Genomic DNA, 14,169 nt, shown 5'->3' on the forward strand with positions numbered 1-14,169 from the left:
CAGCAAGGATGCATTAAATCAATCAAAAGTGGCAGTAAAGACATTTATAATGTTACAAAAGATTAGATTTCAGATAAACACTGTTCTTTTGAACTTTCTATTCATCAAATAATCCTGAAAAAAAATATTGTACACAAATATTTTGTACAATTGTACACATTAAATGTTTCTTGAGCAGCAGATCAGCATATTAGAATGATTTCTGAAGGATCATGTGACACTGAAGACTGGAGTAATGATGCTGAAAATTCAGCTTTGCCATCACAGGAATAAATTACTTTGTGAAATATATTCAAATAGAAAACAGTTATTTTAAATTGTAATAATATTTCACAATATTACTTTTTTTTTACTGTATTTTTAATTAAATAAATGTAGCCTTGGTGAGCAGACGAAACTTCTTTTAAAAACATTAAAAATCTTAGTGGTTCCACTTTTGGACTGTACTGTATATATATATAACACATTTGAGTCATATGAGCAATTAGCAATTATCTTCATATGTGTGGTGTTCAGGAAGTGATACTGTGAGGAACAGAAGCTCCAGAGCATCTTCAGTGTGTTTGGTGCTGATGTGTGTTCTTCTGCTGACTGCAGTCATAGTGCTGTGTGTCCTCATCAAATCAAAGAGCACAAACTGCTCTGAAGAGACACATCAGCTACTATCCAAGATCACCAACCTCACAGAAGAGAGAGACCAGCAACAAAATGAGAAAGACCAGCTACAGATCAAGATCACTGACCTCACAGAAGAGAGAGACGAGCTACTAACCAAGAACATGCAACTGGCAAAAGAGAGAGATAGATTATCATCAACTAACCTTGACCTGATTAAACACAGAGACCAGTTAAATAAGGAGAAAAATGAACTGTCAAAAAGTCTTCAAGAAATGGGTAAACATTAACTTTAAATATTAGTAAATATTAGTACATTAGTATTGTACAGGATACATTACTAATTATTTGGGTGAAACGGTCACACTTTATTTTAGGGTCTTTTAACTAGTTGCTTATTAGCATGCATATTACTAGAATATTGGCTGTTTATTAGCACATAGCTTATTTAGCACATATTAATGCCTTATTCTGCATGACCTTTTTCTACATCCCTAATCCTCCCAATACCTAAACCTAACAACTACCTTACTGACTATTAATAAGCAGTAAATTAGGATTTTATTGAGGGAAAATTCATAGTTAATAGTGAATGTGTTCCCTACACTAAAGTGTTACCAGTGAAACTGATTAAAAATAAGTTTGTAGATCAGTGAGAATAGACTGCATAAACCTAAACTGGTTGTGTTTACAGATGAATGGATTTACTATAAATCCAGTCTTTACTTCATTTCCACTGAAGAGAAGAGCTGGACTGAGAGCAGAAGATACTGTACAGAGAGAGGAACAGATCTGATCATCATAAATAACAGAGAAGAACAAGTGAGTAAACCAATGTTTACTAACTAGATGAGAGTTTATTGAAAGAAAACTGTTAATTCTCTTTAAGACCTAAATGTGTTACTGTTTAATTTTCTCAGGGCTTTGTTAAGAAAATATCTGCTGGTGTTAACATCTGGATTGGTCTGACTGACAGAGATGTGGAGGGCAGATGGAAATGGGTTGATTCCAGCACACCGACCTCTGGGTTGAACTGATTATTGTCTAATAAATGATTATCAACACCAGTATCGTATCACACAGAAAGTAAATGCTGATCTTTAATTTCAGGTTCTGGGCGTCTGGAGAGCCTGATAGTCATGATGGTATCGATGAAGATTGTGCTGTAAATTATGAACCAGGATGGGCTGATTATCCATGTAATCATCTTATGCAATGGGTCTGTGAGAAGGTCATTTTAAAATAAGTCAATAAGCAGATTTATTTCAAAAATACATAAAGGTATTTTTTAATGGCTGTTAGGACAGACGTCTGCTGCTTCTTACAGACTGCCATGTGTAACTGCATGTGTTCATTGTTCAAGAAGAGATGCTCAATATCTTTGTGTTGCTCATGGGATTAGAAATAAGAAGTAATTTCCTAGTTCAGTCCATTCAAATGATGATGATAGAAATGTCTTCAACTTCATCCGCTTTTCTTTTCTTTTTAAAACTATTTTATAAAGTCTTGTTGTATATGAAGGTCACATTAAAACTTTCTTGGAAACTTTCTACCATGCCTCCATTATTTTCTTTTAAAGATTTTCAGACTTTACAGTATTGATTGTTTTAATCTGAACAAATAAACATCATAAAAGCTATTACATATTTTTTTAAACTAAGTGAAATAGTAAACAAACATTTTCTAACTTTATTGTATGCAAATATATTTGCATTATTATTATTATTTTTACATTAATTAAACCACCCATCAGTGTCATAACTTCCCCCAGATGAACAATTTCATCCCTAAAATGTTCTTATTAAAAGTTTACTCGTTTACCAAAGAAAAAAAATGTTAAGATGAAAAATGAGATGAATACTCAATCATATCAGTAGCTGAATGTACAGTAGCTTCTTTAGGTCTGTTCAACATGTACATGCTCTTTTTATCAACAAGGATACAATTGTGTTGCTTGGTTGACTCCATCATTTACACTTGATAATGTCATTTGTAGCAAATCTTTCATTCTTTTCTAAAAATTAGAAAATCATGGAAATTACTTTCTTCCAACTTTTTACTATTTAACAGCATATAAAAAGAGAGAGAAAAAAGGAAATTAAAATAATTTGTATTCCATGGATTCACTTCCAGTTGCCATTTTAAAGTCAGTCATGTGGTCTCAACTAAGGAAAAGCAGCAAAAGTTCTGTTTTCAATGTAGAAATCTTCTGTAATTTATTTGTACTTAAAGGATTAGTTCACTTTCAATGAATATTGCCCCAAGCTTTACTCACCCTCAAGCCATCCTAGGTGTTTATGACTTAATTCTTTCTGACAAACACAATCACAGAAATATTAATAAATATCCTGATGCATCCAAGTGTGGCGAGGGAGCGGTACAGGTTAACACACACAAGCCCAAGTTTGTCTACTTGTAGAAAATTCGACTATGCCACCTGGGAGGGTTTCACCCAGGAAATAGAAATAAACCCCAGAGTTTGTTATTTGGTCACACAGGTTCGATTCTCTTAAAAATAAGTGTAGGCAGGAAACGTGGGCATCATATAAAAATACAAAATTTATTCACAATTTGAATCCAAGATAGAAAAATCACTTAAAATAGGCTCAATGATATGGTACCATTCATAGCAGCTCTCTCTCAGTGACGATGCAAAATAAATTTACACAAAACGAAAATTCAAAAAGACAAAAACAGCACACAAAAATAAACTTAAATTATACCAAATTACAAAAACAAACTTAACAAAAGAAAATGTCCAGTGACAGACAATTACACAAATAACAAAAACAAACAACCAGAAGGAAGAAACGTTAAACAAAACCAATTTACACAACTTCCAAATAAACAAAACAATATAATATAATTACAGGGCTGGGGTTACCCACCGGAGTGATCACCAGCGCTAGTTATCCAAAAGCACACTTCCACACACACACACCCCACCGTGAACTCCGATCACACACTCGTACACTTCAAAAGTGTCACACGGCAAACGTTGAAGAAGCAGCACCACCACCACAAAAAGATCTTTCACCCGTGGGACCCCAGCTCCTGAAAGAAAGCAAAAACAAAATAAATAAATCTCAAACAGGAATGAATGAAAAGCAAATTGCAGTCACAATTCCACCGTAACACGATGGGCAACAGTCACCACAGCACAGTACAAGTCACCATATACAAATCTGCAAAAGAAACAAAATAAACAAAAAACTGTTAAAAGTTTGAGGAAAACAGGACTCGGAGCGGCCACGTCGTCCTTAGGCCAGCCCCAATAAATGTACAATCGTCCACCCCAAAGTAAACCAAAAAAAGTCAGTTAAAACAAATCACAGAAACCAGACGGCAGCAGCAGAAGTCCCTTTAAATAGTTGTAATCCGATATCGTTCGCTCGGCGCACTGCGGAGACAGAACTGAGCTGCAATAATAATCGCCCAGGACGAAAGGGAGAATCCTATAGAATGCGTGAATGATACAAACACAAAACAGGGTTACTATTAATTGCACAATCACACGCCGAAATTTCCCCCCGTAAACCCAACAAAACTTACCAAATGCGGATAGACGAGTTTTACAATCAGTTCACCGCTCAGGATACACAGCCTTCAAATAACCCGCTGGTAAAACTGAAGTACAGGGACTGCACATTACTCAAACCACCCGCACCTCAGTGAAACGAGACCTGGCTTACAATAAAACTTCCTCATACCTGAAAGGAGGGCAGTAATCGCATCCAAAACGTCTCGGTTACGTATGTAACCCTCGTTCCCTGAAGGAGGGAACGGAGACGTACGTCAGTAGTGACCGACGAATTGGGATATCGCTTAGAGAGCCCTATCAGCTTCGTGTAAACTAAAACAAGCCAATGGAATTGGCGTGCGATATTTGCATAATGCGCACCGCCCCCGACAGGTGTATATAAATAGGAAGCAGATGCAATCGCACTCTGTTTTTCGCTGAGGAGACAACTGGTGTCCGCGCTACAGCGAGGGTACAGAAACTGTGGCGACGGGACGTACGTCTCCGTTCCCTCCTTCAGGGAACGAGGGTTACATACGTAACCGAGACGTTCCCTTTCAGTCGGTCACGTTCGACGTACGTCAGTAGTGACCGACGAATTGGGATCCCAACTAAAGCGCCACAGTTACGAAACCCCTTCCAGTGCCCAGCGCAAGCTCAGCCGCCCATAGCACCGGCTGACGGTGAAGGGGGCGAGCTTACACCGAGAGAGTCTACTGCTGTCTAACCACTACCCACTAAGTAACTAGACTACACTGGGGAAGCGAACCCGTAAGGGACGCTGCGGAGACCACTACCTACCCAATGGGGGAGGAGTTTACGTGGGAATACACATATGGACTGGCCCGGGGGGCAGTACGCATATGGAGTCCCTGGGATGGCTCCACCTGGTTAGGGGGAGACTCATCTGACAGGTGACAGCAGAGCTGGCTCTGCTAAGGGAAAGACACGGACTCGCCGTAGGGAGTTTTAAACCGTGGAAAATTACACATATGGGACCGCTCACGTAGAGGGGTCACGACATATGGGCCCCAGCCAACAGACAGCGTCAGCGACGGATGTAGGCCTGGCATCAGACACTCCGCAATGTCCGAGCCGAAGGGGGAGGCGGAGGAACTCGACAGGGTTCGCCAAGCGGGGAACTCGACTGGAGTGAAGTATGCACGTATCCGGCCAGTGGCGGGAATGGCATTGCAAGCCGACACTTAGAGCAGGTACAACACGTCTACCGACTAGTGGATGCGAGTACACGTGAAGATACTGGCTCTACACGTAGGCTATAAAACCTAGCGAACGTGTTAGGTGTCGCCCAGCCCGCAGCTCTACAAATATCTGTCAGCGAGGCGCCATGAGCCAGCGCCCAGGAAGAGGCCACCCCTCTGGTGGAGTGGGCTCTCAACCCGAGCGGGCAAGGCACGCCCTGGGATTCATACGCCAAGGCGATGGCATCCACTATCCAGTGGGCCATCCTCTGCTTGGAGACAGCCTTTCCCTTCTGCTGGCCTCCGTAACAGATGAAGAGCTGATCTGAGGTCCTGAAGCTTCGCGTTCTATCCACGTAAACGCGCAGAGCGCGGACGGGACAGAGCAAAGCTAGGGCTGGGTCTGCCTCCTCCAAGGGCAGCGCTTGCAGGTTCACTACCTGATCTCTGAAGGGAGTGGTAGGAACCTTGGGCACGTATCCAGGCCGGGGTCTCAGGATGACGTGAGAAACACCGGGCCCGAATTCTAGGCACGTTTCGTCGACCGAAAATGCATGCAGATCCCCTACCCTCTTCAGGGAAGCCAATGCAACCAGAAGAACCGTCTTAAGAGACATTAGTTTCAGATCGACTGATTGCAAAGGCTCAAAGGGATGACCCCGGAGAGCTGTGAGAACCAGGGTCAATCCCAAGAGGGTACGGAGGAAGGGCGAGGAGGATTTAATCTCCTCGCTCCCCTCAGGAATCTGACGATCAGATCGTGTTTCCCCAGGGACTTACCCTCAACTGCGTGGTGATGTGCGGCGATAGCGGCACATACACCTTCAGGGTGGAGGGAGACAGCCTTCGCTCCAACCCTTCTTGCAGGAAGGAAAGCACGGATCCGACCGAACATGATCGGGGGTCCTCTCGGCGAGAGGCGCACCATTCGACGAACAGGTTCCACTTCAACGCATAGAGACTCCTAGTGGAAGGAGCTCTAGCGGAAGTGATGGTGTCTACAACCGCTTGCGGGAGATCACTCAGAACCTCCGCATCCCGTCCAGGGACCACACGTGGAGGTTCCATAGGTCGGGACGCGGGTGCCACAGGGTGCCCCGTCTCTGAGTCAGGAGGTCCTTCCTCAGAGGAATCGGCCAGGGAGGGGCTGTCGCGAGGAGAATGAGGTCTGAGAACCAGGTCCGAGTGGGCCAATACGGAGCCACTAACAGAACCTGCTCCCCGTCCTCCCTGACCTTGCACAGGAGTTGTGCGAGAAGGCTCACTGGGGGAAACGCATATTTGCGCAGACCCGGGGGCCAGCTGTGTGCCAGGGCATCCGTGCCGAGCGTGCCGCCGGTCAGGGAATAAAACCACTGGCAGTGGGCAGTTTCCGGGGAGGCAAACAGGTCTACCTGGGCCTCGCCGAAACGCTGCCAAATCAGCTGGACCGCCTGGGGGTGGAGCCGCCACTCGCCCGCAAGTGGAGGCTGCCGTGACAGCTCGTCGGCTGCACGGTTGAGCACACCTGGGACATGAGTGGCCCGAAGGGACCTCAGATACTTCTGACTCCACAACAAGAGATGGCGGGCGAGTTGCGACATGCGACGGGAGCGTAGACCACCTTGACGGTTGATGTACGCAACGGCCGCAGTGCTGTCTGAGCGGACTAGAACGTGCTTGCCTGACAACAGCTTCTTGAAGCGGGCCAGCGCAAGACGTACCGCTAGCAACTCGAGGCAATTGATATGCCAATGCAGCTGAGGCCCCGTCCAAAGACCTGCCACTGCATGCCCGTTGTACGTGGCCCCCCATCCCGTGGCAGAGGCATCTGTGGAGACCACAGCGTGCCTGGACACTTGTTCGAGGGGTACTCCGGCCCGCAGGAACGAAGGGTCCGACCACCGGACAAGGGTGCGACGGCAGCTCGGTGTCACGGGGACACGGAGCGTGCCGCACTGCCACGCCCATCTCGGGACCCGGCCGCGGAGCCAGTGTTGAAGCGGTCTCATATGAAGCAATCCGAGCGGCGTGACCGCGGCTGCAGATGCCATATGCCCCAGGAGCCTCTGAAAATCTTTCAGTGGAACCGCTGTCCTGCGCTTGAGCGAACTCAGGCAGTTCAACACCGACTGGACGCGCGCCTCGGTGAGACGCGCAGTCCGTGCAACCGAGTCTAGCTCGAGACCGAGATAAGAGATCCTCTGCCCGGGGGCGAGTTTGCTCTTGTCCCAGTTGACCCGAAGACCCAACCGGCTGAGGTGAGCTAAAACCATGTCCCTGTGTTCGCACAACTGCTCTCGCGAGCTGGCCAGGATCAGCCAGTCGTCGAGATAGTTGAGAATACGAACGCCCTGTTCCTTGAGGGGAACAATGGCCGCCTCCGCAACCTTCGTAAAGACGCGGGGTGACAGGGCCAGCCCGAAGGGTAGGACTTTGTACTGATATGCCCGACCCTCGAACGCAAAATCGAGACATGAAAGTACGCGTCCTTCAGGTCTATTGCTGCAAACCAATCCCGGGGACGGACGCATTCGAAAATGCGTTTCTGCGTGAGCATCTTGAACGGCATCTTGTGAAGATACCGGTTCAGGACGCGCAGATCCAGGATTGGCCGTAGCCCACCACCCTTCTTTGGTACAATGAAGTAGGGGCTGTAGAACCCCGACTTCATATCGGCTGGAGGGACCGGCTCGATTGCATCCTTCGCCAGGAGGACAGCAATCTCCGCCCGGAGAACAGGTGCACTGTCCAACGACACCTGAGTGAAGTGGACACCCCTGAAAACCGGGGGACGCCGGGCGAACTGAATCGCATAGCCGAGTCTGATAGTGCGAATGAGCCAGCGGGACGGGCTGGGAAGCGTGCTCCACGCCTCCAGACTCCGAGCCAGCGGGACCAAAGGCACCACAGACGCACCGGGGGTGGGGCAGCAAGGCAGAGAGGGACCCGACTCGGACGGCATGGAAGCGGTCCGGAGTGAGGTCGGACTCTGCGAGGCAGCAGTGCGAATGGGAGACGGCGCACGGGACGCGGTCTGCGCCACCACACTGTCGCCTACTGGCAGAATGGGAGGGGGTTGCGAGTGGCGAGGCGGGGCCTGGCACACTGGCAAACGCGCCCTCTTGTGACCTGGAGTTTGAGGAAACTGCTCTTTTTGTGGCAAAGTGGGTACCGCTGGACTCCGGAGAGCCAGCGGCGGTAGATGGACAGACGCCACAAAATCCCCCCGGCCCTCCTCCGGGGGTGGGAGAGCAGATGGAATACTCTCCCGAAGGGCAGGAACCTTCCGCTCCAGGTCGCCCGTCTCAGGGCCGAGTTTTCCCCGACCGCTTGCCACCTGGCTTGGCAGAGACGGGCTGGGCACCACGTCCGCGACCGGCACCCTGCTGTTTGACTGGTGTAGGCTGCTGTTTTGCCGACTTAGCAGGGGCGGAGGAAGACGCAGGCGGGCGCCCTCGGCGACGAGCGGGCTGAGGCTGAGCCGCGGGCGGCTGGGTGGAGGCAGCAGCGGACCGCCGTGGCATGACCTGTCTGATAGCCTCAGCCTGCTTCTGTGCAGCGGAGAACTGTTGGGCGCAGCTCTCCACCGCGTCGCCGAAAAGGCCGACCGGAGACACGGGGGAATCCAGGAACCGATGTTTGTCAGTCTCCCTCATGTCTGCCAAGGCCAGCCAGAGGTGGCGTTGCTGGACTACCAAAGTAGACATCGCCTGGCCAACAGAACGCGCTGTCACCTTCGTTGCCCGGAGGGCAAGGTCAGTGGCAGCGCGCAGCTCCCCAAGCAGCTGTTGGTCAGGACCTTCCTGGGGCAACTCCGACAGCGCTTTTGCCTGGTAAACCTGCAAAAGGGCCATCGCGTGCAGGGCGGAGGCAGCCTGCCCACAGGCACTGTAAGCTCTCTCAGTCAGACCGGCTGAGAATTTACAGGCCCGGGACGGGAGACGCGGCTCACCGCGCCAGCCAGCGGCCGTTGGACACAACTGCATCGCAACAGACCGCTCGACTGGCGGGATCCTCACGTATCCCCTGGCTTCCCCGCCGTCCAGGGAGGTGAAGGCGGACGAGGGACCAGGCCCCGTACGAGCCCTATACGGAGCTTGCCAAGACCTGGTCACCTCATCGTGTACTTCCGGGAAGAAAGGCATTGGGGTGGGACGCTGGGTTTGACCAGCGCGACCCCCCCCAAGTACCAATCGTCCAACCGAGATGGGCCGGGACAGGGTGGAGGGTTCCACTCAAGCCCGACGCACAAGGCGGCCCGGGAGAGCACAGCCGTGAGCTCGGGATCTGATTCGGGCAACGCTACCATCCCGGGCGGCAGCGCGTCCGGATCTTCCTCCCCCGAGGACTCAGGCTCACCTTCCGATGCAGCGGTCGACATCCGATCCGCCGCCGGCACACCAAAGGTAACGGCTGGACAGTCCGTAGAGGGCCCAGCGGAAACCAACGGTGGCACGATGGGTTGCGGTGCTGATGAGGCGGCAGGGGCCCGAGGAGCGTTTCCGCTCGGCGGGGAAGCCCTGACCGAAATCCTCAGGTCACCCTTCCTATACACCGCCGAACCGTCATTCCGGCCCGGGCCGGAAAAAACGGTCGAACGGGGCACAGGGGAGGGGACCCCCGCTTCCTGAGACTTCAGGAAGGAGAGTCTCGACCTCAGCACCGCGATAGTCATGTTCCCGCAATGGGAACATGAACCATTCACAAAAGCTGCTTCAGCGTGCTGAATGCCCAAACACGAGATGCAACGATTGTGCCCATCAGCAGGGACCAGGGAACGACCGCACCCATTAACGCACAGACGAAATGACATACTGTCAGGGTTCGTCTGTAAAGCTCTTTTAGAAGGGGAAAACAGTCAACTCGCTCGTGCCGAAGCACACAGGGAGTGACGCGATGTGCCAGGTACACCACTTCCTGGACACACCGAGGAACCGGCCCAAATCGCAACACACTTCACTCTTAGGCGTGTGCTGTGAAAACAGCAGTTGAGAGCTATAGCTCGGATCCTCGAGAGCTCGCGACCTCGCTGTAGCACCGTTACACCGGCACACACGGCTTGCTGTGAATGCTCTTCGAGGCAGTTTAATTCACACAAAACAGTCTTCTTAAACAGGACACCACTGAATGGCTCCGAAGCGAAAGACAGAGTGCGATTGCATCTGCTTCCTATTTATATACACCTGTCGGGGGCGGTGCGCATTATGCAAATATCGCACGCCAATTCCATTGGCTTGTTTTAGTTTACACGAAGCTGATAGGGCTCTCTAAGCGATATCCCAATTCGTCGGTCGCTACTGACGTACGTCGAACGTGACCGACTGAAAGGGAACAGCATCCGGAGAAACAGACAAACCGATGAAAAAACAGGCTGGTGTACAACAAGCAAGCTATGAGTGCAACAAGCAATAATAAACAGTGTAATGACTGAGGCAAATCAGACACAATTATTGGTTAGTTAACCAATAGTTTTAAGCTCACTCTGGAGTCTGTCCCCATCCCCCGGGAAGTTTTCAGTTACAAGTTTATTGCGCCGAGGAATGCGGTTGCCGCATGGAGAACAGAGTAGAGACACAGAAAATCTGCATCTTCCCTGCATTTTCCACACAGAACACAGACTCTATGGCATTAATGTATAGACAGACTGTGCTATAAATGAATCCTTCTCAGGAAATGGTATCCATCATTACTGATGTTGTATTGTACTCATTGTATTTACATGTTTGATGATTGTTAAATGTTATGACCTGCACGGTAACTTCAATCATGCCATGTTTAGTGTCAATACGTTCGTAGCGGGAAGATTTAAATGCTTGTGTATGCGGTACATCCATACCTGTGCAACACATCAGTATTAAAAGAATCTTTAATAGTTCTGATTCAAGAACTCAGCTTGTTAATCTTTCTGGGTTGTAAAAGCCCTGACAGGAGGGGTGTTGCCACCCAGAATTACAACATCTTCTTGGTCCGGTCAACAACTGAGAGGTGTGACTTTGACCAGAGGTTAAAAACCAGCGAACAGTGCCACTCCCTCTCTTCTTTTCCTCCTTGCTTCTGAACGACCGAATCGATCTCCTTGCGGCCGGCCTAGGCCAGGCCTGCAAGGCCTGTAGGCCTCGGCCTACAAACGAGCCATGTGCTCCTCATCCAACATGGAAAAAACTGGCAATAACTTCGGACTGAATCACCCAAGATCTCTCCTCAGATGGCAGAGCCGATGCTCCTCAGCCTAAGGGCATCTTGCAAGTATCGTACATTTTAACACTAAACAGCGAGTTAGTATTAATTTGTAAGACTTACCTTGCTATTGCTGAAGAAACTGATGATTCCTTTCCAGATTGCCTTTGACATTTCATGTAGCTCTAGTAACAGCATCTCTTCCGGTTCAACACTATCATTACTCATTCTGACTTGCGTGTGTGTGTGTGTGTGTGTGTGTGTGTGACCCTTTATGTATGTTATGTTATGTGTTTGTTAGTTTAGTTATGTGTTTGTGAGTTAGTTAATAAAGATTGTGCACAATACACGTTTGGTTCTGACTCCGTCTGCTAATGAATTGCCTCTTAAGTGATAGATCCGGACTACGTGCTCTGAGTAGTACAGTACAATAAGAAATATTATTTTTCCATAACTTGGAAATTGACATTTCTTAGAATTAATAAACAATCAACACTGAGCGTTCATTGGACGAACAGGTTAACTGATTGTAATTAGGGCTGCACGATTAATCGCATGCTATTCTCACGCGCATTTCGTCAGTAAAGCCGGTTCCCTGATTACCGCTAAATCGCCATCACCTGCTTTCAAATGAAGCGGCATTTAATAGACAGAGCCGTAGGTCACTGAAAAGCCACGCAATATCGCGTTCATATCGCAGATGAATCGCCTGCGATAATGAACGCGATATTGCGTGGCTTGTCCGTGAACTACGGCTCCGTCTATTAAAAGGCGCTCCGTTTAAAAACAGGTGATGGCGATTTAGCGGTAATCAGGGAACCGGCTTTACTGACGAAATGCGCGTGAGAATAGCATGCGATTAATCGTGCAGCCCTAATTGTAATGTTAATTTTAATGTAGCTACGTCCAGTTCATCTGATTAACGGATTTGCATATTCATAATTAATCATAATTAATAATCATAATGAGTTATGAATAATTATTAATATTTCCCCTTTGAGTTAATTTTCGCTACAACAGTTAGCAAAATGCTACGTGCTAACAGCACATACCTGAAACAAAACAGAAAAAGGGGGAGGATCCGGACGTGACGCATCCCAGGCTGCAACCAAGCAGGCCTGAAATAGTGCCCACTCGCTGCTGATTGGTGCTCATGAGCGTCAATCACCAGCCTTACCTCATTCATACTGTCACAGTCCACCCCCAGCTTCTGCATCGTCGCCCCGACGGTGGACTAAACCAAGACTTACCCTCTTAACATTCAGTCCCAAGGACGGAACCAAACCACAGCTGTACTACCCACTATACTAGACACCGTACCTGCCCCCAATGATCGTGGGAGGTGATGCACATTAGAATGCTGCCCAGCAGTACTCCTTCCAGTCCTCCTCACCACACTCTCACCCATCAAAGCAGAGTGCAAAGGAGGGTCCATTACCGGCTGCACATTCACTACTGCCTCAGGGATTTCTTCTGATCCCTGGGCTTCACCAGAGCCCTGAGATTCAGACTGAACCATATCCCAAGGTGCTTGCCTACTACTAACCTGTGGTGTTTCAGGTACCAAGACAAACAAATCTCCCTCATCCACATCCTCTTCCCGAGGCCGTACAGGTTCCACTACTGGAATCTCCTGCAATATGGGAGTGGAGTCCCTGCCAATCTGAGGTTTCAGCAAAGATCGGTGCACATGCTTTAACTTACCTAAATCCGTGGTAGGAGCAATTGTATACACCACACCTCCTTCCTTAGGTGCCTTCAAGATCTGGTACACCACTGAGCTCCACAGGTCGTGGATTTTATGTCGACCTCTCACGCTATAGTCGCGGAGATATACCAACTGACCCTCCTTCAGTGGCGATTCCCGTACCTGCAGATCGTGCCTGGCCTTTTCGGCGGTCAGCAGCGGCCCCCAATCGCTCACGAGCGCCCTCAAACGCCACCTGCAAACGATCCTGATGCTCCAGGACCCACCGATGAACACTGCCTGCCAGCGGCTCTTCGACTCTACCAAGCAGGAAGTCGACTGGAAGTCTAGGCTCCTGCCCAAACATCAAAAAATACGGGCATTCCCCCGTAGCTTGGTGAGGAGTAGTGTTGTAGGCGAACAGTACCTGGGGAAGACAAGATGGCCAGTCCCCCTTCTTTGATACAGGCAAGGTGCGCAAGAGATTGTGCAACGTCCTGTTAAAACGTTCGCACTGGCCGTTTCCAGCAGGGTGGTATGGAGTAGTACGTGACTTTTCAACTCCATATAAGCAACACAGCTGATGAATGAGAGCTGACTCAAAGTTACGGCCTTGGTCCGAATGGATACGGCCCGGCACCCCAAATTTACAAAACCATTCAACAACCAGAACCTGTGCCACAGTCTCAGCTCGTTGGTTTCTAGTGGGTACAGCCAAGGTGTATTTGGTGAAAATATCGGTCATGACCAACACATTCTCAAGACCAGAACTTGAGGGTTCCAACACAGTAAAATCCAAGGCCAGAATCTCATTTGGCCGTGCAGCCAACAGGTGTCCCATGAAGCTAACAGGGGCAGGCTGGACACCCTTCGCACACTGGCACCTCTCACACTCATGGCACCACTGGGCAATGTCTGAGGACATCCTTGGCCAATAACATCGTTGCCACACCAGCTGAGAGGTGCGCTCCACCCCCTGGTGTCCG

General features: G+C 48.9%; 1 protein-coding gene across 1 annotated transcript; it reads left to right on the forward strand.

The window, feature by feature from the left end:
• The first annotated feature begins 515 nt into the window (after positions 1–515).
• LOC125253936 (asialoglycoprotein receptor 1-like) lies at positions 516–1,464 on the forward strand. Its single transcript, XM_048168194.1, has 2 exons — positions 516–894; positions 1,310–1,464. The coding sequence occupies exons 1-2, from the start codon at positions 573–575 to the stop codon at positions 1,462–1,464; spliced, it is 477 nt and encodes a 158-aa protein (XP_048024151.1). The 5' UTR covers positions 516–572.
• The last annotated feature ends 12,705 nt before the right edge of the window (positions 1,465–14,169 follow it).

The sequence above is a fragment of the Megalobrama amblycephala genome, linkage group LG19, assembly GCF_018812025.1.
Source record: "Megalobrama amblycephala isolate DHTTF-2021 linkage group LG19, ASM1881202v1, whole genome shotgun sequence".
In the NCBI taxonomy this organism is placed as follows: domain Eukaryota; kingdom Metazoa; phylum Chordata; class Actinopteri; order Cypriniformes; family Xenocyprididae; genus Megalobrama; species Megalobrama amblycephala.